We start from the raw sequence: 26,595 nt of genomic DNA on the forward strand, positions 1-26,595 counted from the left end.
AAGACATTGAAGACAGCAACGACTCCCAGCGCAAAGGGATCATGCAAGAAAATGACTCCAACTTGCACTCTCGCACGAGAGGACGCTCCAGCTCACGAGGGCGCTCCCGCTCCAGGGGGCGTTCTCGATCCAGAGGACAACCCAGCTCTGGAGAATCTTCTGGTGTCGACCCGCAACCCCGAGGACCTGGGGCAAGATCGAGGTCCCGTTCACAGTCGACCCCAAGAGCAACCTGGGCTGATCGAGTCGAGAACCGGAGGCCTTGGGAAACCAGGACAACCGACAAGGGCAAGGTCTACGAGTACTAATGGCAGGGCACAGCCGGAACGTGAGTCAAATCCCCGAATATTGGCATTAGAATCAGAAAATCGGAAATTAAGGCAAGAACTGTCTGAGCTCAGGGAGGCTTTCTAATCCTTTAAAGAAAGGTCCGAAACACCCCGTAGTTAGATGGAGACAACGGCTCCAAAACCCTTGGCCGGCAAACCTAAACGTAAAGCCCCCCACCCTGTTCCCATTAGCAAAACAGAGGAGGAAGATTTAGAAACCTCTGAGGCAGAGGAGATGGGAGAGAGTGAGGCACCCCCCCCAAACACAAGAAAGTCAGTATAGCCACAAGGTTAGCCACAATAGACAGGACTCTGGCGAAAATCATGGAGCTCATCACTAACCTAGATGCTCGAGTGGGTCAACTAGAAAGGCCCAAAGTTAAGGCAAAGGCAAGCGCAGCGGCTGCATCAGCAGTCCATGGAGGCACAAAAGGTAGCCCGAGCGTGGACTCTAGGGGTTCGGGTAGTCAATAAATGGTATCATAATGGCTTCAAACGACAAGAATAACATTAAAATATGGCAGTGGAATTGTGCGAGTTTCCGAAGGCGCAAGGCTCCCCTGCTGCAGCTCATTAGATCGCCAAAGTAAAGCCGCACATTATTCTCTTACAGGAAACACTAGCTAAGGAGGATATCTCTCTATTGGGTTACAACTTCGAAACCTTGACCATTCCAGGGGGTCGGGGAATAGCGACTCTGGTTCGAAAGGGTACCTCCTATGAAACTCACGAGCTTCCCAAGTACAAGGTCGGTCTAGAAGCACAAATGATCGAAATCCTGAAGAACAAAAAAGCAGCTAACATGTATATAGCTAATGTTTATAGCTTTCCGCAAGATAGGAAAAGGGATTTTAAGACCCTCTTGGGCCGCATTTCCAGTAAGGCAGATACAGCCCCACTCGTAGTGGCTGGGGACTTCAACGCTCCCAACAAAGAATGGGGCTATGGTCATAAGAGCGTCAAGGGTACTAATTTAGCAACCACGGCAAGTGAATTAAAATTTGCTCTATTACGGATGCTAACTTCCCCACGAGAAATGGTACCTCCACTACCAGAAATACAACCCCGGATCTAACATTCCTTCGGGGAATTGAAGGCTCATGGGACAATCTGCAGGAGAATTTAGGCAGTGATCATTACATAATTGAAGTCATCTTACAGACGCAACCACCACCACTAAAGAAATATGAGTACGTGGACTGGGATCTCTTTCGTAAGTTGCGTAAGGAAACCAGCATAGATGACGAATCTTATGACGAGCTTTTAGATCAACTAAAGGCAACGATTAAAAAGCTACTAAAGCAGTCTCAACAGAAATCGAAGTCCCAAAAATGGACTCCAAGCTAGCTCACATGCTGGAAGCGAAAAATTCCCTTCTAACCAGATGGAAGAGTCACAGACTCAATAGAAGACTTAGAGCCAAGATCGCTCAAGTTAATCGTGATATCGAAACATATGCACCTCAACTTTCACGTCAACAATGAGACGAAACTTGCTCAGAAACAGATGGTAGATTGCGCAGAGGAGGCAAATGGAATCTATTGAAGAGCCTACTTAATGACAAGCTCTCCAGAGGTACTACAAACCTTGCCATAAACAGACTCGTCAATAAACAGATAGCTATAGGGCGGACAGCAAGAGAGGTCGCAAACGACCTCGCACACATGTACCTGCCACTTAAAAATGAATATGAAAACGAAGAAGAAATAAGCTAACCTTACTCCGGAATATCGCAACCGGACTTGGACAGTGACTTCACTGGAGCTGAGATAAGGCATGTACTTTTTAATTTAAATGGGAGATCTGCCCCGGGTCCGGATGGCATCACAAATAAACTTTTGCGAAACCTGGACGATGATGCCATAGACATAATAACAGTCAAAATTAATAGTCACTGGAGATCCGGCACTGTTCCACCGGAATGGAAGGAGGCCAAGGTGACGTTTATACCGAAACCCGGCAAACCACTAACAAAGGAGAACCTCAGGCCCATATCACTTACATCCTGTATTGGCAAAGTAGCCGAACATGCTATTCATAACAGGATAATAGAACACATAGAAAACCAAGAGCTTTTCAGGCACAATCTCATAGGCTTTCGGAAGGCATTATCCACACAGGACGCCATGCTCATGATCAAACGGGCTATTATTGACGACCCTAGCAGGGACATAAAGGGCCTCCTTGGTCTGGATCTTATCAAAGCATTTGATACGGTTGCACATAAACATATCCTACATGAAATCTCAACCTTGAACCTGGGAAGCAATTTTTACAATTGTGTGAGGTCCTTTCTAGCTAATCGGACAGCTCGGGTCAAACTCGGGATAGTCACAGGTGGTCCATACAATTTAGGCAACAACGGCACACCACAAGGTCCTGCATTGTCCCCACTCCTCTTTAACATTGCCATGCACAGGCTCTCGGAGGAATTGTCAAAATCCCGAGCTTGGGGCACGTCATATACGCTGACGATATCACTGTGTGGGTCCCCAGGGGGTCACTCGCAGCACTAGAGTAGACACTACAGGCAGCGGTAGACACCACAGAATCCTTCCTTAAGGGCACCGGACTCAGGCTATCTCCTAGTAAATAGCTGCTGCTCTTTAGACAGGGGAGACAAGGTGTTAGAAACCTTGCGCCTTTAGTAACTCTGCCAATTAAAATCACAGACAACACAGGACGGGTCATACCCAGAGTAGAGAAAATTAAAATTCTGGGTCTTCTCATTGACGCAAGGAGCTGTAACGCTACGGCCCTGAACCGTCTCACAGGTCAGGCCAACAGTACTTTAAAGCTCCTGGGCAGGGTCTCAAATCGAAATTCAGGCCTCAAGGAGGACAATCTTATCAGAGCATATCATGCATTTTTCATCAGTCATGTGACATACATTGCATCATACCTGAACTGGGGGAAAGGAGAGAAGGCTAAGCTAAACACACTTGTACGCTCCGGACTCAAAAGGGCTCTGGGACTCCCGCACGGAAAGAGTACCGAACTCCTCAACAAGTTAGGACTTGATAACACTATAGATGAGCTTATTGAGGCACATTCGATGTCACAAATTGCAAGACTCTCCAACACTAAGCCAGGGTGTAAAATTCTAGATGAAGCTGGAATACTGCCTCGAGGAGGAGACGTCTCTAAGTTCAAAATGCCCAAGGAGGTGGAGACACAATTAGTTGTAGACCCCATACCTAGAAATATTCATCCTGTCCTCAACAAGGGCAGAAGGGATGCCAGGGCCAAATGCATTCTGGGTAAACTGCACCAACAACACAGCTCTTTTTGTCGATGCAACTAGTTATGGATCGGGCAACAGCTACGCTATTGCCGTGGTCGATGAGAGCGGTAAATTAATAACCGCAGCGTCACTAAGAACGACCTCCATTCATGCTGTTGAAGAAGCAAGCATAGCACTTGCAATTACAATGAGGAGAGGCTCCACGATTTTCTCCGATTCCCGTACAGCTATTAGGAATCACTGAGCCGGCTTCGTCTCAGTGGAAGCACACAAGTTACTTATACACAGTATTAATACTCATAATTACGACCAACTGGATAGCTCACACCTAGTCTGGTTTCCGGCTCATCAGGGCCACTCGGTCAGCCCCAATGGTTGCAATCCTAATGAGCAAGCTCACTCTGCTGTGCAAGATCTGACATGCCGCACATCAGATCAGGAACTGCTCCAGGATGACTGCGGCTCCTACAAAGACCCACTTAATACTTTTCACGAGATCAGCTCACACTATAGGGACGGCAGGAGGTCTTTTCCTCCCCCCCATCAGAAGCTCAAACAAGCTCAGGCAGTCACATTAAGAATGATTCAAACTAAATCTTATCCCACACCTTTTGTGCTTAACAAAATTGACCAGGATTATCCCGCGGAATGTAAAAGTTGTGGACACACTCCATGTCCATTTGATCATATGTTCTGGCTGTGCCCCAACCAAAGGGCTTCGGATCTCAACAGTGAGGAGGACTGGAGTCGGCGCATATCCAGCGAAGTCTTCCAAGATCAACTCCTGGCCGTCCGGAGAGCTCACGACATCGGGAAAGCCTTTGGGCTACCGGTGCCTACGTGGGCGGAGCCACCGACTTAGCCTTGGGGCTTGTGCCCACGGACCCTAGTTTCTCTGGACTAAAATAAAGTTTTTGCCATGCCATGCCATGCCATGCCGGTTTGGCACGAACCTCGATTAATTCGCCCTCGCGCTGCGATCTGCTAGGCTCTTGGTTAGCTCAAATGGTAGAGTGACCGCCCCGAAAGGCATTGGTCCTGGGTTCAGGTCGCAGATAAGGACGAATTTTTCATCAACTGCGAAGCATTCTTTCTGAGAAACCCACATGGGTTTTCTTTGTAGCTTCGTGCTACATTCGGGTGGATGACAATTTTTCCCTTTACTGGCTTCTTTCTTTGCTGCAGGTAATTTATGTAATACAATGTAAATTTGCGCTGTACTTGACACCATAGATTACATGCCACAGTTTACTGACCACAAGTCCTATAGTAAAACATCTGAGGCAGAATAAATATACTCAGCTGCTACTACTCTCTCCCCACTGTGCGAGCTCGCTCCCTCCCCCTTTCTCCTTGCTTGCGCAGGGAAGACGCCACTCGTCAAGCTGTCATCCTTCTTGGTTCAGCCTCGCATGCTTTCACTTGCACCTAAAGCATACTGTGTGCAGGGTGCGATAAGATCTTACCGCACGTGGACTTTATAGACACTGTTCGTGGAGCAGTTTGCTTTAGACAAACAAGGTGGCACATTCAGCGGCATGCATCACGCTGCCTCAGCGAAAGCGCATGAATATGAAACCATTACCGCTTCTGCCCTGCTACTGTGTGGTCAGATGTTCGAAATGCAGCTGGGCATTCGCTAACACACTGTGCCCCATTTCTGTTGCAAGATGTGGAGCAGTAGGGGGAAGACGTGTGGAGTGGTTGGCTGCAGAAATAGTGACTGGCATATTAAGGAATGGATTGAATCGGTGTGGCCAAATTCATGGACCGCTGCTACATAAGGACAGCCTGTGTTGCTGACCCTCTGAGATGCGCACCTTTTGTCATGGATTAAAAAATTCACTTATTCGTCAACGGTGTATCGGTAACCTTCGAAGAAAGGACTTCAACCCACGAACGTCGGCAAGAATGAGTATCGCTTGTTACATGGTGACCAAGGGAGTAGTGCCTCTTCCTGGCATAAGTTTCTCGCACGTTATATCTGCACACATCTACCGCAACTCACGTGCAAACTTAGGCCCACTGTATTGCCAACAAATCAAGAATAGTGAATGGGCACACTCTTGAATGAATGTGCTGAAGCGTGGGTGACAGCGACTACATCGACAGCACACGAATCTTCGAAGCTGAAAGTTTCGTGATAGTCCACTGAGTAAGGAAGTGACTAGCAATAACACACCTTTGCTAAAAGCTATTACAAAGCATAGAACATTGCAAGCCTTGTGCACAACAAGAACAGATCTATTGCAACTGATCACTCCTGTGAGCAATTAGGGAGAAGGTAAACAATCCGATAGTGACTGCTGCGAGGAACATTACCAAGTCAGAAACATCACAAGCCACGGCTTCAAGTAATATTGGGGAATAAAGAAGAGCAAAAGATGCTGATCCCGATTTCATTTATAAGTGGAAAGTTTGGACAGCTTAACGTAAATTTCTAGCCCTGTTTTTGGTACAAGCACCATACACGCCATTCACATCATTTGGACAAGGCATCATGAGGTCCAAAAGTGCCTACATCTCCTCTGAAGCTATGGCCATAGCTTCCTCTGAAGCTATGGCCATAGCTTCGTGTCGACTACCCAGTCACTGTCTACGATATTTGTTCAACAGAGCTTTGCTGAGCCACACTGGAGTGTCATACACATCCATTGTAAACACACAGGCAGCAGCTGAGGCAAGTAATGGATGCATCGCCACGTGATCGAACGTGGTGGCACCAACGAGATTGCCATGTAAAGGGTCTATGAGGAATATGACGCCGCTTTGCTTCAGCAGTAACTCTCGGTCATGTAGGACATAATTTGAAAGTTGCATCCGCAAGCAGCCGCATGTAATTCAACCATTTTACCATCTGTGTGCGTGTAAGTTTCCATTTATTGTCTCAGTATCCCTTTGTGGTCGCAGTGAAATTAGTTATATTGAAATCATGTATAAACACACTTCATTATATTATGATTCAAAATAAATGGTGTTCTATAGACAAAAAGATATAAAAAGGCAAATAATTCATTACATCGAGAATTTCGTTGTATTGAAGCTTGTTACATTGAAGTTTAACTGTACATGCACACACACCACTGTTTTCTGTATTTGCAGAGCACAGTATCTTGCACTAACTGATAAACTCTGTTGTTGTGCAATAGCACAGTGCTTAATGCATCCAGCTTCCAAGTGCACATTTCTGCAGTGATATGAGTTCGAATCTCCATGGTGGTGGTTGGGGGCAAAGTCTTATTTTTTTTAACCTAATGTCAATAATAAACCTCAGTATGAGGAGACAGCCTAATGACAATATTTCTTATGTCGATGACGACAACATTCACTGTAACAGAATGGACAGACAGCCAGATGGATGAACGGACAAGGTAAAATTAGTCAGCACTGAAATGATGTTGCAGTAAAATGTTCAGGTAGTTTGTGGACTGCCATTAAAGTGTGGCATTGATAAGTATTTGCTGTTGAATGAACACATGAGCTGTGGTGAGGTATTTGCAGTGATTTACCTGTTTGAAGGTCCACGCTCTCTATGGATACACATGAAAACAAAAACAAGAAATCATGGGGTCTTAGGGTCTCGCAGGAGTACCGACCACCGCGGGTTCAAGCTTAGTGAACCACACGGCTACGGCAGCCGTCGCCTCTAGCATGCTGATGCGCGCGCGCTCAGGCCGCAAGGGGCTACCGAGTGATGCACACAAGAACACAGTACTTCCGAGCTAATAGAAGCAGTTTAGTGTCTCCGGAGATACCCAATGCTGCACAAACACCCAGTCCCGGTGCGGCACGGGAACCAAAAGATTCCCTCACCTAGGGCGAAAATACAGATGGGTGCGCCTATATAGCATGTTGCTGCAAGAGCACAGGCTCAAGCTGGGACACGCTGCTATGAAAAGTCCCGGCGGCTATGCTACTTGCTCTCGCAATAACCAATGAGCCAACTTGCGAGAGCTCGAGCAATCTCCTTCAGCTTGGGCCTCCAATAAGAGCTACTTGGCGTGGTATGACCTCGCGTAAGCACTAGGCACCTATTCTTTGGCTTTGCGTCCAGAAAGGATTAACACAAAGTGCATGCTCCCCGCATGGGCAAAAGCATAGTGCGCTAGCTCAAGTCCTAATCGCAAAGGTGTTGGCAGATGAGAGGAAGCATGTACGTACTCATTGATGTCCTAGAGAAAAAGAGACTTGTTGTGCAGCTAGAGCAGCAGACAGCGGCCGCGCCGTGACATCGGCACCCCACCCTCACCGCAAACCCTCGCGAGTGGAGCGCCACCGCTGGCAACCAGTTGTGACTAGGAAGGTAATGATGTGTAGGGATGGCAGAACAGGCGAATGCACCTGCGCAATAGTGCCAGCACATTTCTCAATCCCCACAAGATAGAGTTGCTGATGTTGAACAGGGCTTACGTCTTCTACTGTCTTGTATTCAATCTGACATGTGTACCATTGTATCTCTCTGTCTTGAACCTGACGTCTGTGCCATCGTGTCTGGTCGAAAATGTGATTAGTAAATAAATAACAGTTAAGTTGAATAAAAAAAGATAGTGACCCAAGTTGGCATAGAACATGGCCATCTGAATTCTGAAACTAGCGCGAAACTAATAGTGCTGTTGGAACATTGGGTACCTACATGTGCTAATAGTGTCATATTGTAGTGACGGTGAAAAACACAGTAGCAAAAACTGTGAATTGCAAAATTAGCTCTTTATTGGGCAAACCTTTGTCCAGAAAAGCCAGTTACACTCAAAGCATGATAGTGGTGAGCACAGTCAGTGATCGGCGAAATCTGATCAGCAGGTCAAGCACATCGGCTTTTATCTGACTAATTGAAGGTTCCAGAGTAATCGCTGGTGCCCGCATGGCTTCCTGCAAGTACTGCGCAATTTGCATGGAGCATACAGTCAGATTACACAAGGTTCGGTGACAACAGACAATAGATAGAACTATCAATAACATTCGAGAAACTTCCAATACTTGCAGGCGTGTCCGGTGCCTTGAAGTTACATTTAACGTTTGTTAGCCAGTGAAAAGCAGTCACCAGAGAGATAAACAATACACATGTCAATAGGATTGAATGTCTTGCAGTGCATAATATTGTGTGTACCCTGCATGATGAAGTCTGATTATTTCTGTGCAGAGTGAATGGGGTAGTTGTGTGACAAGAGGAGCAGAGCATAGCTGCTGGAACGAAACAGAGCACAGATGGGGATGCACACGGTTGCCACTGGAAACACTTCAATTGCACATTGCAGCTGTTAAATGCAGAATTTTTTATTTACACCTAAAGTTTTGTAACTGATCACTGCATGTAGTGCCTGTCACTTTGGGATCCACCATTCTTGTTTTTAGGTCAACAGAAGCATTTTTTGCCTACATGTGCTTTGCTGCTTCATGAAAGCCTGTACACTTAATTCATCAAAGTATATTGTGTGGTGTTGCTTATAGTATTTCTCAATCTGAAATCTGCAGATGATCACTGCATTCAGATGGTCAGAGATGGTGTTGCCAAACGTCTGCTGGACCTCCTCACGGAGCACACTGGCACAGACGGAGACATCAGACTGCAACATGCCTTACTGGCAGCATTGCGGAACCTTGCCATCCCATGTAAGCAAGATTAAACTTTTTATGGTGTGTGTGCCAGATGTCTTGTGTTGCAACCAGAAATCATGAGTGATGTGTCATTTAGCACATGAAAAGCCCATTTATATTTTGAAGATCCCCTGGGGGTCAAAATTAATCTGTAGTCTCACACTACGGCATGCCTCATAATCAAATTGTGGTTTTGGCACGTAAAACCCCAGATTTCATTCATATTATGTATCTTACTAACAAAAGCAAAAACAGCCGTAGCTCTGAGTACATTTAGAGGCATGCCAAAATGTAATGCTTATTGTTCGAGGTAACTGTTGACATTTGCTGCTTATTATAGTGGCTGCATTCCACTGGAGACAGAATGCAAAAACAGTGTTGTACTACTGCAATTTGAATGTGCATAAAGAACCTCAGATGATCGAAATGGTGCTGTATACTCTTTTGTGTTGATTATTTTTGTAGTGGGGCATATTTGTGCGCTGCTGACTAATTCTCTGTCATTGCTTGTCGCTCTTTCCTGAAAAGCCGTACACCTGGCCAGGGGGCTGCCTGTCTTATAGACCAGTGGGTGTCCAGTGGTGGGCATCAGTGTCGATCTAAAACTGAAGTAAATAAAATGTAGCTTAGCATCATTGCACGAGCCATGCACTCACTGTGCAAAGATGCAAAGGAAGCTGCAGCTTTGCTTCTTAGCATACACCACTGTGCATGGGGTGAAAATAATTGCAAAAAGATGAAGTGGTGCATGCATACGTCATGCATGCCATCTGCCACTTTTCGGCAGGATGGTTTCATTGTTGCCTTTGACTGGGAAGCTTGTAACACTGCAAAGACTCACATTTGCATTCTTTTTTGGGGAAAACTAACTGTTCTGCATGCTCATGAGAAAACCATCATCTCAAAAGTTTGTTGGTGGAATGCGTGTCTTTATGTTTGCATTTTTAGACCTTATTGGTGATAAAGCATGAAATCTCCACTCATGGGCGAGAAAGACAGCTGTAGAAAGAATCTGTTGTAGCAAAGTACGGATACATGTGTGATCCCCTGCATGTTTGAAAAGTGTCAGCAACATGCATGTGTTGGCCAGCAGCTTAGCTTGGTTGTATGGCAGCCGGCGAGCCAACATGCCGAACCCATGTGATAACACTGATTACATGATTGCATATTCACAGCGGTTCAAAGTGCGTGTATGTAATTTATTCTTCCCAGGCCTTGTATCGGCACGGCAGTACGTCGACGGGTCATCAGAATCCACAGGAGACCCTTTGCTGGCTTGTCAGAAGCACACCCCATTAGCATTTATTTTGCACAAACCTGATCTCAATTTTTTTTGTCAATATCTGCATGTGTGCTTATAATGAATATCGGATATAACAAAGGTATTTTTGTGTTTGATGAAACTTCGCTGTGACGAGATGCGACTGTATAACAGCCTACAAAGACAATGTCTCAACAACAACAAAACGATGCCATCATGGGTTCGCCCATAACACAGCATGACTAGCAACCACAGCAGTGGTAGCAGCAGTGGCAGTAGCTCTGGCTATTACTCGCACTACTGAAAGCAAGGCCTTTTGGCACAGCGGCCCTGAGCAGCGGCCTACCAAGCCTTGAACATCCTTCCTAGTCAGATAGCTGTGACCCACTTCTCGAACTGGTCGCCTAGCAAGAGCACATACCCCTCAGGCACTTGAAGGCTGTAGCACGACATGCTCTGGTTCTCTAGAGACCACGTTGCCCTGTCACCTAGCAGGAGCACGGGCCCTTCAGGTACTTGAAGGCTGCAGCACGACATGGCAATGCGGTCTGCTTCTCCGGAGCGGGGGTCTAGCGAAAAAATTGACTGGCCTCGAACACTGAGCAGCACAGAATGCTGACATGCATAACAATAGTGTACTAACACTTAGTTGTCGTCCCCCTGCCGGCAAAGACCACATATTTTTCTATGTGCTTTTTAACATATTATGACACTAGCAAAGCCGAAAGAATTGTGGCCTTGATGAGCAGGGCTTCCCTTTACAGCACGCTCAAACTTCATTATAAGGAAGTTGAAGAGGAAGCCAAAATTTGTTATATCGATTTACGCTTCTTTGATGCTTCTTTATTCCCATTCAAGCGAATGAGTATTGTACTAAACACACTTTTATGCATAAGTTTCAGTTTCAGTTTATTATTCTTTAAATACAATGAATGGGTGAGAGACAATATACAGACAAGGGTCCTAAAGTCAGACTGCAACAGGACCCTCGGTTAATAATAACAATGGAGAGATGTATTAAATATGAACAAGCTAACCAAAAGAAACAAACACAATCGCGAAAAACACAACATATAAAATATTAAATTAATGAAAACAAATTGTCTGTATACAAGCCTATAGTGCATAAAAAAAAAACTGTCAATACATACAAATGGCAAATGTAGTGTAAATAATGATGTAAACTTAGTTATACATATAAAAAAAAGCTTAAGGGCATGACTACGTGCATGGAAGGATGAAGATTTGATGGTGTTCGGTAAACCATACCACAGTTTTATAGCAGTGAATGTTGGTTTTCCATAGTTAGAATAAACCATAGGCAGTAGAAAATTGGAGTAACATGCAAACTTGCTATTATTATTATAGCAAGGCAATTCGGAACTGCTGCGCTGAACAATTGCTGAACCCGACGGAAAGCAATATGCTCGTTGCACTGCAGTCAATAATTTTTGGTTGTGGGGGCAAATCTAGTTTGTTGTATTCTCATTGGCAGGGCAATCTTACATCATTAAACAAGGTTTTAAATACATGGATCTTTATGGTGATTTCAAGAGAATTGCATTTATTACTTTGTTATATCCATTATTTCATTATATCCCGTTTCATTATAACGAGGTTAGAGTGTATTGGTACTACCTGGTTGTATAAGTGTAGCTTCAGCTTTTCATCATAAGCAACAATTTTTTTTTTTCTCTTTAGTGGAAAACAAGCCTCTGCTCGCAGAACTTGGCGCTGTTGACAAGTTGCTTTCAATGCTGGCTGTGGAGACATTCCCTGTCGTCTTCAAACTTCTGGGCACATTACGTATGCTAGTTGATAAGCAAGGTATGTCAGCATGTCTTAGCTTCTGCTTTTGTTTGTTCTTTTAATTTTAACTCTTTTGCTTTCTAGCACTCTCTGCTTTACGAAGTTTTCGGATGTGATCCTTATGTACTTCACTGTGAATATTGCTTTTGTGAGGAGCAAAAGTAGCAAAAAATTTTTAAACCTGGCATTTTTGGTTTTTCTGATTGCCATATAAATTCCAGGCGGAATAGCAATGTCATTTTCATAAACATGAAACTGTAAGGTTAAGTTTTAACCAGTGGCACACCTTCTTTAAACTGAAAATTTCCATATTGCACATTTAAGCGACGTAAGTTGAGAGTTTTATGAAGACAAGCGTACCAGCTGTCAACTGCTACATCGGCCCTCACAACAAGTAACAGCATAAGAGGTGACAGAGCAAGCCACGGCAAGTGTCAAAATCTCACAATATCCTGCTCCTGTGGAACCACCTTTTGCAGTGTGACATCATGACACAAGAACCTCCTGGGAAATTAAACTGAAGCTATTACAGTTGTCTTCCATTAATTGAACCTTGATGGAACTGACGAAATTGGTTTAATTATCCAATGGGTCGAATAAACATGCTACAGGAAAAGCACCCAAATACAACGCTAATTCATTTAGCAGTATTTCCCCAAGTCTAACAGGTCCCTGAATCAAATGCGCTCCCACTTTCTTACAAGTTCAACTTAGCAGATTAATGTGAAAATGACATTAGAGCACCCAAACATGGCAGTAATCGAACACATGCTGAAATTTTTGTTTTCAGATTCTAGCAATAAAGAAAAGATGCCAGCAAACTTTGCGTTCAGAGTGTAAATTTATTTAATATCGATCATCAACACTCTCAAACAGCACTTCATCACTGTCTCTGAAGAATCTCAACATGTCATCCTCCGTATTGTTGGCAGCACATTTGATATTTTGCATTTATGAAATTACTCCACAGCAGTTGCAAATAGGGGGGGTGGTCTGTGCCAAGACTATCTTCTTCGCGAGTTTGTCCTGCAATGCATGCAATTCTCCGATACATTCAAGAATATGTGACCCAACTTGTTGATGCCAGCTTAACATGTAAAATAACTTATCGTTTGAATGTGCTTGCATAATCAGATTAAAGTGGCACATTGCTGTCTTGCTATCTGAGAGCTCGTTCTGTCACGATCCATCGTTGCCATCTTGTAATGGCAATGGCAATGATGCTGGCTAGACTGGCTCTGATTGCAGGCTGTTGCGAATGCCACGAGAGCAGTTTTGGTTTTGTTTCATATCGGGCTCACTGTCCAAGCAATTCTTCGATGAATTTTCTTGGAAAAATAAAGGTGCACATTACAATACGGTATATACTGTAATAATTTGTCATAAGCTACCAGTTTTTTACTGTCTTCCTGGGGCAGATTGAAAATAGGCACTTCACTGGGAGATGACACATGTTCAATGCATTCACTGTACCCTAAGCGCAGCCAAGACTGACGCTGACGCTATTGGAGTCACCACTACAGTCAGTGTTGGCGGTCAGTATTAGGGTCGGGCACGTGCGTGATGACCAGCCTAGTTCGAATTATCGAGCAAAGGCTAATTTTAGGATTGAAATAATTAAAGTTTGGTTCCATAGAAATGTATAGGTGCTGGCTGGGACTCCAGTCAGGATCGAATTAACCGAAAAATATAATTAACTGCTGTCGAATTGAAGGAAGTCTACTGTATATTAAATTATTTGGGGCTCTTTGAGGCTTGCCACAATGGGAGAGGCCTTTGCCTTGCAGTGGGCGTAGCCAGGCTGATGATGATGATGCTTGCCACTATATTTTCTGAGGTTTAGGGGTCTAGAGCCCTCATTAAGGCAAGAAAAAGAAATATCATGTCGGTACTCGTTTAAATCTGGAGTTCTCCACTATGGCATTCCTCAAAGTTCACAGTGCAGTTTTTGGCCATCTAATGCCATCATTGGATGGCCTGTTTAGCAGAAGTTTATTCATTGCAGCAAGCAAGCCTAGCACATGCTAGTTCATATGTAGCCTTCCCAAAATTTAAACCACATGCCTGGCGAAGCAAAGTAAAGATGCCCAGCACCAAATAATTCATATGACTACCTTTGCATGTCACATTGTTGCATTACATGACCCACGCCAGTTCTCCTCCAAAAATTCTCTTATAGGTCTTTTTCCATTGTTTGCTAAGGGTTCATTGCAGTGCATCATGGTACACAGTTTTGCAATTAGTCATTTTAATTGTAACTTTGATGGTTTGTACATGCTGCATGTACAATTAAACCTCAATATAACAAACTTTAATATTACGAAATTCTCAATATAAAACGAAGTATTTAACTTTCTAGAACCTTCTGTCATAGAGCATCATGTATTTAGAACCTCAATATAAAAGTATTTGGTTTGTTCATTGTGCAATTGTAACACCACAATACTGTATGTTAGCACATTTCTTACACTGTATATTTTGTATATGTATTCACATATGTATTCTAATTGTCGTATATTATAATCTTTGAGTGTTCTCTTCCCCCTTACACAATGCCTCTAGGGGCCTGTAAGGCATCGTTAATTAATTAAATAAATAAATAATAAAGTGTGTTTGTATGCGATTTCAGTATAGTAACAAAATTTCGCTTCCGCCACAATGGAATGCTGAGACAATAAATGGAAACTTCCGCGGATGCAGACGGTCAAATGATTGAATTACAAGAGGCTACTTGCAAACGCAAGTCTCAAATTGCGCGTGACGTGACAAGAGCGACTGATGGCCGCATCATGTTCCTATAAAGTCCAAGTACGATAAGATCCCATCGTGCCCCATGCACTTTGTGCTATAGGTGCGAGTGAAAGCGTTGAAGGGTGAGACAAGAAATATGGTGGCTTCAGGAATGCCGCCTTTCTATGCAGCAAAGGGAAAGGGGGGGAGGGGAGCGAGCTCACGATAACGCGATCAAGCGCGTGCAAAAGGTGGGGTGGGTGGGTCGGCAGAGGGAGAGAGGAGACGGGTAAGTTAGCATACGCCTTGATTTCTGGTGTACGTCTCGGCCGTGGCTGCACATGGCTGTAAGCGTGGTTGAGTGAATACACAACAGTGCACCCTGATTTAGAGATATCTACAGCATGTGCAAAGAGTGGGCATGCCAATATGGCTTTGGCACAGACTGTCAAATTCATCAATATGAATTGTTTTTTCATTCAAATTTGCTTTTTTCGGTTGTCCGATAGTTTGGAAAATTCTGCAGCCCCTTTCTGTGTAAGAAATATCGATCGGCGACTGTACTTATTTGCATAAAAGGTCGAATTTCAATACAATGAATTTTTGATATACAGTAACGAGGCAAATTGCCGATTTTACCTACTTTGTTATATCAAGATTTAACTGTGTAATATAAACTCTATGTGGTTACTGGTAACAGACTCACAGCATTATTCAGACTGCCTTAATTCTCTGCTTTGCACAATGATTTAATAGCGGCTAAGTCACTGTTAAGCTCTCCAAGGCAAAGCAGAAATTAATGGTCATGCACATTTTTCTAGACGTCATCGCCAATTGCTGTTACAAAGTTTGTTGTAAAGCATTGCCTTAGTTGCATTGCTTTCCGATATAATTTTTCCTTCTGCTTTCTAATGAGCAGATTGACTTTGTTGTGCAGAGGTTGTGGCTACAAAGTTGGGCCTAAATGAGCAACTGGTGAAGCACCTTGTGACGTGGTGTAGCACTGAGGACCACCCAGGTGTCAAAGGTGAGATATGTTCTTTACTGTTCACTTATTGCTGCCTAACCATTCACATTTGTTATTAAATTCAGGCATTGCTGTGTATAGAAAGGCTTGGCTAGTGGTAATTGCCATAAAAAACTTTTGATTGCTATCAAAAGCAAGATTTTGCTTAATAAGCATTAAGGAAGCATAAGTGTGCTTAGTTTCTGCAGAAAGACGGGAGAGGGTGTTCAGGTAAGTTGAATGAGACACGTCTGGTGGCCATTTTTAATATTGATGAAAAACATATTTTCATGAATGACTGCTATGAACGAAACTTGTTTTCACGAAAGTCCCTATTAAAGAAATGTTTACCTTTCTATAATTTCTTGTCCATAGCACATGATGTATTTGGAATCTTAATATAACAAAGTGTGTTTATATACGATTTCAATATTAAAAAATTTCACTGCCGTCGTTACGTGATGGAGTACCCAGGTGTAGTCCCCACATTTCTCTCTCGCAACTCACACATGCGCACACAGGTAAAGAAAATGAGGCATATCTCTTATGTGTCTGTCTGCGCTCATGACAAAATGGAAATGTGGGGAGGAGGGGGGGGGGCGCAGGTAGGATTTCTAGCGTGGCCATGGCTGTCAGCCTGGTGGAGCATGTAAGCAGCCTGCATGCCGTGTTTTGCAGGTAATCTGCTGCGTGTGTGCAAAGACTGCGAGCTGAGATAGTGTGGCATTATACGCTGTCTTCCCGTACGTTTAATGCTGGTAGTTGCATAATCTCAAGTTGGAGATGCATTAAGCGAGAGACAGATGAAGCATTTGCTCCCTGCTGCCAGCACTTTTCATCATAGCGTCGTTTCAAGTTGGATGACACTATCAGTCGCGGGGGTGGAGTGGATGCACAAACGTGGCTCGTTTTGCTTTGTACCACCGATGTGAAGATATCGTCGACACGGCATGAAACCGGATCTTTTGTTGCCAACTATCAAATTTAACTAAATAATTTTTTCTCATTCCAGTTAGCTTTTTCCAATTGCCCAATAGTTTGGAAAATTTTGCAGCCCCTCTTGCGTAAGAAAAGATCCATTGGCGACTGATTTTTATAAAAGATCGAATTTCAATATAACGAAATTTCAATATGATAAAGTAAATCACCTGTTTTACTTATTTCATTATATTGAGGCTTAACTGTAGTAGAATATTTGCAATGAAGTGATCTGTATAGCAAAGGATTTTGCAGGTCCCAAGCACTTCACTGTGAAGGCGTTTGACTTTGTGTATCATGGGAACAGCAATAATTACATACATGCACTCTACACAGCTATGAATAGGCTGTGATGATCATTGCTACCACGTAGGATGTGCCCATTGGCTTGCCAACTGTAGTCTAACCAAGCCAATCCATTGGCCAAAATGCACATACTCGAGTCCTTTATGTACCTTTTTAAGTTGCTATTGCCAAGTACAGTCGCCGACAGACTTTTCGGACACCGAGAGGACAACATGTGGATCTGAAGTTCGCTACTAGCCCGTGTGTGTCTTATCTCACGCTCAATAGCAGTGTGGCTTGTCACCAGCCAATCAGCCTTCTGTTGCCAAATTTTTGGTACAGCCACACTGCTTGGGCTGCCAAGCCTAACCAGCGCTGCTTCGTCAGGAGTCGGCAACCAAAGTTCCAGTTTCATACCTTGTTGACATGTCTGCAACTTTTTTAATGGCAACCATGTTTGTGGCATCGCACGCATGGTAGATCCCCGAAAAATTGAGGGACACTGCGCAGCATCTGAAATTTTGGTTGACATTATACATTAGTGCTGGTGTACATATCAGTCTCACAGTCCAAAAAAATCTGGTGTCTGAAAAATTAGTTGGCAACTGTATTTGATGTTTTTGCTACAAGAATATACATTTTGAAGCATGTAAAAACAAAAATGGGCTTTGCTATAACTGATACTGTGTCAGATCCTGCATTTTTGGCTTTGTAATAGCCAGAGAATACTCTATTGATTTAATGCATGACCAAGCAAATTTTAAATTTGCTTCTTTGTATCCAATAATTCATTATATCCGTGTTTGTAATATCGTGGTTTGACTGTACCAAGATTTCGTATGAACCCTTTGCAACGGAGTGTTGTGCCTGGTGATCCCTCGGCACAAAGGATGCTGCACCGGCAGACATGCAGCAGTCATGGGGGCTTATCACGCCTCATCGTTCACTCAAGGCAACTCAGTCAGAGTCACCTGAGTCTTACATACAAGCAGTCATGTTCCAGATCTTTGGCTTTTCGAACTCCCAGAAATGACAGCTCACTTCAAGACAACAATGTTGCCTTCTGACTACCGCGAAAGCCGGTCTCCCAATCCTGACGGATTGACCGTCACGAAGAGGCCACTAATTGATGACATGGTCATTGTCAAGGACTCCCGGGAAAAGGATGTCAACGGCGGATTCACAGTTTGCCACGTGGTTGCCTCATATTGTGCAACATAGGAGACGAGAGAGCCAGCAACGGTGGGACGTTGAAAACGAGAGGTGGTGAATGGTTCAGCATTTGTGATTGGCCAGTGAATTCCCTCATCGAGTGAAAGAGGGAAATAAACAGCATAAAAAGTGCATCTGGACGGCTGTGAATGGACGCTCAGGCATGAAAAGACTCTAGCATGTAGCATGCTCCGAGAGTTGAAGCCATGTTTAAAAACTCAACGATGTACCTTTGAATATAAACTTTTTCTCATCTCTTGAATATCGCTCAGACCCTTTCTTTCATCTGGCACCTGGCACGACACCATCCATGAAACCTTCGTGGCTGCAAGGACCTGCGACATGACAACAGTGTCACAGCTGTGCTTCTCTGATTGATTCATTGATTGATCCATTGATTGATTGGTATGAGAGATATCATGGGGGCGCAGAAATTTGCATAACACTCTGCGGCCCTTTAGGGCATTCGAGTTATCCCGAAACAGAGCGTGTTGAACTTAATACATTCTGGTGAGAACTTTAAAATTTGTATCACCTGGAAATTCTGATCATTTACGATCATATCGCCAGGATTTGACTGTATTACATAGGTGTTGTTTTTATCTCTGCATACACCTCTTGTCACCACCCAATAAGGATTAAACGTCACCTTGGTCCTCGTGGCATCGCTGTGTTGACGTCTAACAGTGTACATCTGCCTGAACTGGTGTTTGAATTTTGGCATAGTTTGTGACTGGTGTAGTGCATAAACAAACATTGCGCTTGCATCCACTTACACGTAGCAGCAATCTCGCGTTCACAATTGAATACACTGATGCTCACCAGTACTTACCCCCATATTCTGAACAGTCTTAGACTCGAACCTTTTCCTTCATTTCACCAAGTAGAGCACAGTGCCACTGCTTGACTAAAGAAGACACTATGCTTCTCAGGAATAGCCATGGATAATGATGGAGTGCAGTGACTGCTTCTATCAATGGGTGGCACTGCTATCTACTTTCTTGATTAAAGGTGGAGTGTGGAGTGCAGAAATGATCTGGAATACAGGGATTAGTCAAAATCACTCTCACATTTGCTCATGCTCATCGGCACTCGCTCACATTCATACTCATGTTTACTCACACTTAAAGGCACTCACTTACATTCATATTCATGTCTAATCACACTCTCCGATTTTCACTCGCGTTAATACATACTGTGGTCCTCCCTCACCAGCAGTCGAATGTTAATTTTTATGCCTGAGAAATGGATATGAGTGAGTTTACTCATCGGCAAGTTTGCCGTCTTATGCTGTGGTGCGAAATGAATTGTGGCAGGGTGTTAATAGTCGTTCACTTATTTCTGTGGCAGGTGAATCAGTGCGGCTATTGGCCTGGATAGCGAAAAACAGTGCATCACCTGAAGCCAAAGCAGTACTATGCCGTCTGGGTGCATTGCCGCACTGGGTGGCCATGCTTTCCTCCGAGCACAGTCTCATGCAGGCTGAGGGGCTTCTGGCTCTCACACTTTCCCTCAGTCCACCGCCATCTGGTGAGTACTCCTTCCTGCTTGGCATGTTGACATGCTAGCCTGCTTCTGCATTTCACTTAGACTGTAGAGCGTTTCAACTGGCGGCATTAATACAGTCGCCGACAGATTTTTCGGACTCCAAAAATTTTTGGACTTAGATATTCCGGACTTCATGAATGCACTGTCAAGGTTCCTATAGAGCAAATGCATTTTTGTGACCAATTTTTCAGAAATTTAGGCCCTAAAGTTCCATTTTCCAGACTAAATCGCTCATTTCGAGCCATGGTACCCGATCTTGAAGGCTGCCATGTTTGATTATCTGCTGGCTTGGCTTCCAGTGGCCTGCTCTATAGCCTCAAAGATTGGGAGGTGGATGCTATCCTCCCATCTCGGAGGCCATGCTCGCTCCACTTTTGCTGACAAAACGCTTTAGGGGGCGCCACTTTTTCTCTTTTCTTTTGGTCAGCACTATCAGCATAATCACTTTGTTAGGGAGTTTCGTTCACAAACTACCTCTGTACATTTGTATAAACTGGATCGCGCACCCTGGCCTTGTCGCGGACAGTTTGCCAACCTGGGTCCCCAACACCCATTATTGTCAAGTACAACGACAAACTTCCCTAGGGCTTCACCGCTGCATCTAAACCATCAATACCCTCTAAGTGTCTTATCAGCCCCACAGTCCATCTCAGGGTGTACCAGGAAATGGGAAAAAGTTTGAGCTGTCGTTGCCTGTGCTGAAACAACTGTCTCTGCTTATTCTGCACGAGAGGTATGCAGACAGTGTACATATTTATACTGATGGTTCCACAAACATCCAGTGTTCGTCCAGTGCTGTGGTTGTCCCAGCAAGAGCTGTTAGCATCAGCTTTAGGACTGACCACCCAACAACATCGACATCTGCGGAACTAGCTGCTCTTCGCGCTGCACTTTGTTTCGTCAGTCGAGAACCACCTCGACAATGGTCGATCTTCAGTGACTCAAAGGCAGCCCTACAACCTGTGCTGTCAGCTCTGCGTCGCGAGCCATTCGAACAGCTCGTATTCGATATTAGATGCCTACTCCATACATCACATGAGAAAGGACACCACGTGACGTTTCAGTAGCTGCCAGGTCACTGCGGCATCATAGGAAATGAAGACGCCGATAATGCCACTCGGGCAGCTCTTGAAGACGCACAAGAAGAGGCCATACCACTTTCACGGCCCGACGCAGCCAGCAGACTTCGAGTGCTTGCACAGGAGATCACACTCTCTCTATGGTGCACACCAAGCAGCCAGACCAACCGGAGCAATCGTATTTACGACCTGCCCTCTTTGATGCATCTCTGTATGCCAACTGGACTCCGCTGAAGAGAGGCCACTCTGCTTTATTGCTTATGGCTAGGGGTGGCTTTCACGAAATCTTACTCATTTCGCATTGGAATGGCCGACAATGCTCTCTGCAATGCCTGTCTTTGCGAGAAGACGCTGGAACATATTTTGTGTGACTGTCCTGAATTTAAAGTTCAAAGACAGTCCCTGGTATCCGTTCTAGCGCACCTTGACAATAGACCATTGTCAGCTGCAACTATTTTCGCATATCACCGACAGAAGACATCGCAGCTGAAGGCCACGAAGGGACTACTTCAGTTTTTGAAAGAGACGGGCTTGGACAAGTGGCTGTGATAGTGATGTCACGTACCGCGCAAGAGTGACGAACTGTAACTGATGATGTGTGTGCTGTGTTATGTGCTCTCTCTCTCTCTCCTCCCCATCTTTTATCCCCCCCATCCCGCTCCCATGTGTAGGGTAGCAAACCGGTTGAGCTAAACTGGTTGACCTCGCTGCCTTTCCTTCTCCACTTTTTCCTTCCTTCGTTCACCATTCTGCACGTGGTGTGTCCACAGAGCAAGTGTGCCTCGCACATGTCGCATCTTTGTGTGTTTGTGCGACTTTGCATTTGTGTGCTGGGCACCTTCACGCCTTTGCTCCTGTACCTTTGCAAGAGCCAAGTAGTGTGAAGAAACTTGGCTCATTTCTTTAATCTGCGTTGGCAGAGAGCGCCAATGTGGTTACGCTCTTGTCGACTGTACACGGAGACGTCAGTCTTGCACAAGTCCAAGCAAAACTGATTGCCTCCATGCATAGTATGAGGCAAGACTTTATCAGAGATTCATTTAAGCCATTTAAAATTCATTTTGGCTGAACAAATTTTTCGGACTGTTTGATTTTTTCAGAATATTTTTCGGTCCCCGCAAGGTCCGGAAAGTCGGTCGGCGGCTGTAACTCACTCCACTCAGAGCTGAATGTAGTAGCTGACCAATTCTTTTTTTCTTTGTCGCTGTTCCTTTTTCTTTTTTTAAACATTGAGGTTATCACAATATTGTCCTAAATATTCAGGCAGCCCAAAAACACAGATGACAGGTAAAACATTTGGTCACATATTATTCTGCCAACAGCCAGAAGGAAGCTCCACAATGATTTTGTTGTTGATCTTGTGCTTTGGTACAGCAGTACCTACTTAAAATTTAATCTGCTGCTGCACCTCCCTTGTGCCTAGTGTGATGTGTGTAGCCTGCCATAATATGCCATAATATGTAGTAACAATGCACTGCACAGGTTGCATGTCGCCTTGACTGTTCATCACTGGCAGACCATTTCATGCTGTGCAAATTTAGTCGTGAACTTTTAGAAACACGGCAGCCTTTAGTATTCCACCCTAAAACATATACAGATGAATTTGGTTGGAACCAGACATAAACAGCCATTGAATAGTTGTCCAAGGACTAGCAAATTGTTTCTGATAAGCAGCCACCCATAGCTAGGCTGCATAACGTCTGACTCAATCATTGTTGGTTACTAGAAGGTAGTGTCGATGGCACTGTGGTGGCAGACGCGCTTGCACTAAAAATAATCAAGGGCCTGAAATATAGTCTGGAAAACTAATTAATGTCAGCATCATGAAATGCGGAGAACAGCAGGAGTCAATGTGCAGGTAGCAAATGGCTCGCATCTTACGGAGCCCTTGTGTTACCTAGGTGGTTCTCCTGGGTACTCTCACTATTACCAGCCTTCCTTCCTAAGTTGTTTGCTTTAGATAAGTCTCCTCACCCGCCGTGCATCACACATGCTGTTTAGTGCCTCGCACGAGTATGAGACCTGCGTTCTATATTGTGATTCAAGTTCCAGTTGTCAATGTTTGACTTCTTTCATTTCTGCACTTCAGCTACGCTGTTCTGTCAGGAGTGTTGGGAGCATTGCTTCCATAGATAATGAGGCAGCAGTCGAAAGTTGTGGTTTCTTGTTAAATTGACCAAAAGATCTTTATTATGAGGTCTAGCTGCCATATAGTATTTGGAAAGCCAACAAATTGCCTTGCCTCTAGTCTTTCTTTGCCAACAAAGTAAGGGCATAAATAAAAGCCAGGGCAAGTCCCTCGCCATGTCTGGCCATTTTGAGCTGACAAGTGCAGTGCAGTGCATACGATGCACATTAACGATTGTGTCTGCAATATATTACACCGCTGCGTGCCGTAAAAGGGCGCTGAAATATCAAACCAAATACCATGCACCCTTCTCCTCGCTCGTGGCCACCACGCTCTCAGCTGGAGAGTTGAGGTCAATTGCACAAGTGTGCCTGTGTAAATTGCAGTGCTGGGATGCCACTCACAGCGACACATAACTTCAAGAATTATTCAAGGCAACATCAGTTATTAGTTTGATCTGTTGCTTCAGTAGACAAGTTAAAGTTTAGAGAAATAATAAAACATACAAGCTGCATATCTACGTGTCTTTGGTTTACTTTGTACCATAGCAAGAGAGATGTACTTCCATTTCGTTTGCTTGTTCTCATGTCATGCAGTTGCGCACACAGAGAACGAAACTATGCCATTTTCTACCGTGTTCCAGTTGTTACCACGATCATGACCTTTCATTCACTCACATCTCTCTCGGTGTTCATGTGGCACTGACCAATCGTACTGCTAGTTAGGGGCATCGTCTCTGAAGACGGTTTCAGCGGTACAACGACGTGGTGTATTGTGGTATGGATCCATGAGCTGGGCCAGCTTCTCCAAACGTTCGTGCACTGAGGGATCCATTTCACAGAAGAAGCCAGACAACAGCGCAGGTGTCCTCGTGCACAGCTTGCAAGATAGTGCACAGAGCGAAACAAAACCCAACGCAGGAGCTCGTGGCTTGCGTGAGACCGTCACAGGAAATGCACCATGCAGCAAAAATGTGAGAAAAAATGGTCGCAGTTTTGCCCGAAAGGCGAAGCATCGATTACGATAGCAAATTAGTAGACAGCTATACGAAGTAAGGATAGTAGTTTTATGTACCATATAGACTTGTAAACATTCACTTCCTAACTGAATTAAATAGCGTGGCGTCAGCGCGCAGAAGCAAACATGAACACATCTCATTCGATGACCACAGAAACTCTCAGTCAAAAATGCTGGGGTAAGGAAGTGCGGCAGCACCAGCGAGGAAATTGACTTTCGTGCTGCCTCTTGCTTCAACACGAACTAAGCAGCAAAAACACATTGTACATGAAGCTATCAGTACCCGGTGAACTCTTTCCCCCGTTGCAGATCGCTTTCAAGATAGGGCCCGTGCGGCCGCGCCATACTCTGCAACTGCCGAAGTAAAACGCCCTCCTCCCCTCTCCCTGATGACTTGTCCGTGACAGAAGACGGCACGCTTCCATCTCGCTTTCCTCCCTTGCGCGCGCAAGATGAAGCCGCCATCGTAGGCTCGCCCTTGCACGGTTTCAGTTGCACATACCGAATACGGCGCACGACGGCTATGACGACGGCAGAAATGTACCTAGAATGTCCATATAATTGCTATCACAGTAAAAAAGAACAAAGGTTAGGACCGTGACGTGTACATGATGTGATCCTCCGGCTCCAGTAGGGGAACATGCAGGGAAGGAATTTTGCTTGCATAGGCTAGAAAGGGCAATTGGCAGGAGTGTCAATGTCTGCCGTGAAGCTCGCCTCCTGAAATCATGGGTTCGTGACACTTAATATACAGCAGAACCCTGTTCATATGTTTTGGAAGAGATGATAATAAACATCATCATCATCAGCCTGGTTACGCCCACTGCAGGGCAAAAGCCTCTACCATACTTCTCCAACTACCCCGGTCATTTACTAATTGTGGCCATGTTGTCCCTGCAAACTTCTTAATGTCATCCACCCACCTAACTTTCTGCCGCCCCCTGCTACGCTTCCCTTCCCTTGGAATCCAGTCTGCCCTTAATGACCATCGGTTATCTTCCCTCCTCATTACATGTCCTGCCATGCCCATTTCTTTTTCTTGATTTCAACTAAGATATCATTAACCCGCGTTTGTTCCCTCACCCAATCTGCTCTTTTCTTATCCCTTAACGTTACACCCATCATTCTTCTTTCCATAGCTTGTTGCGTCGTCTTCAATTTAAGCAAAACCCTTTTTGTAAGCCTCCAGGTTTCTGCCCCATACGTGAGTACTGGTAAGACACAGCTGTTATACACTTTTCTCTTGAAGGATAGTGGCAACCTGCTGTTCATGATTTGAGAATGCCTGCCAAATTCACCCCAGCCCATTCTTATACTTCTGATTATTTCAGTCTCATGATCCGGATCCATGGTCACTACCTGCTCTAAGTAGATGTATACCCTTACCACTTCCAGTGCCTTGCTACCTATCGTAAACTGCTGTTCTCTTCCGAGACTGTTAAACATTACATTAGTTTTCTGCAGATTAATTTTTAGACCCACCCTTCTGCTTTGCCTCTCCAGGTCAGTGAGCATGCATTGCAATTGGTCTCCTGAATTACTAAGCGAGGCAATATCATCAGCGAATCGCAAGTTACTAAGGTACTCTCCATTAACTTTTATTCCCAATTCTTCCCAATCCAGGTCTCTGAATACCTCCTGTAAACACGCTGTGAATAGCATTGGAGAGATCGTATCTCCCTGTCTGACACCTTTCTTTATTGGGATTTTGTTGCTTTTTTTATGGAGGACTACGCTGGCTGTGGAGCTGCTATAGATATCTTTCAGTATTTTTACATATGGCTCGTCTATACCCTGATTCCGTAATGCCTCCATGACTGCTGAGGTTTCGACTGAATCAAACGCTTTTTCGCAATCAATGAAAGCTATATATAAGGGTTGGTTATATTCCGCACACTTCTCTATCACCTGATTGATAGTGTGAATATGGTCTATTGTTGAGTAGCCTTTACGGCATCCTGCCTGGTCCTTTGGTTGAAAGACCCGCAGTGGTTGCTCAGTGGCTATGGTGTTGGGCTGCTGAGCACGAGGTCGCGGGATCGAATCCCGGCCACGGCGGCCGCATTTCGATGGGGGTGAAATGCGAAAACACCCGTGTGCTTAGATTTAGGTGCACGTTAAGTGGTCAAAATTTCCGGAGCCCTCCACTACGGCGTGCCTCATAATCAGAAAGTGGTTTTGGCACGTAAAACCCCAAATATTATTATTATATTTGGTTGACAGAAGTCTAAGGTGTTCCTGATTCTATTTGTGATTACCTTAGTAAATACTTTGTTGGCAACGGACAGTTTTCAAGACTATAATTTTTCAAGTCTTTGGCACCCCCTTTCTTATGGATTAGGATTATGTGAGCGTTCTTCTAAGATTCCGGTAC

At 44.5% G+C, this 26,595-nt stretch overlaps 1 protein-coding gene across 5 annotated transcripts in view; it reads left to right on the plus strand.

Annotated features, from left to right (window-relative positions):
- Positions 1-26,595, plus strand: part of vimar (visceral mesodermal armadillo-repeats) — a 102,230-nt gene that overhangs the window by 31,144 nt on the left and 44,491 nt on the right. For all 5 annotated transcript variants that reach the window (XM_070529683.1, XM_070529695.1, XM_070529690.1 and 2 more), the window contains exons 10-13: positions 9,046-9,183; positions 12,131-12,256; positions 15,906-15,995; positions 19,800-19,979. In XM_070529683.1, coding sequence (XP_070385784.1) covers positions 9,046-9,183; positions 12,131-12,256; positions 15,906-15,995; positions 19,800-19,979 — 534 coding nt within the window. The remainder of the gene's footprint in view (positions 1-9,045; positions 9,184-12,130; positions 12,257-15,905; positions 15,996-19,799; positions 19,980-26,595) is intronic.

Source organism: Dermacentor albipictus, chromosome 1 (genome assembly GCF_038994185.2).
Source record: "Dermacentor albipictus isolate Rhodes 1998 colony chromosome 1, USDA_Dalb.pri_finalv2, whole genome shotgun sequence".
In the NCBI taxonomy this organism is placed as follows: domain Eukaryota; kingdom Metazoa; phylum Arthropoda; class Arachnida; order Ixodida; family Ixodidae; genus Dermacentor; species Dermacentor albipictus.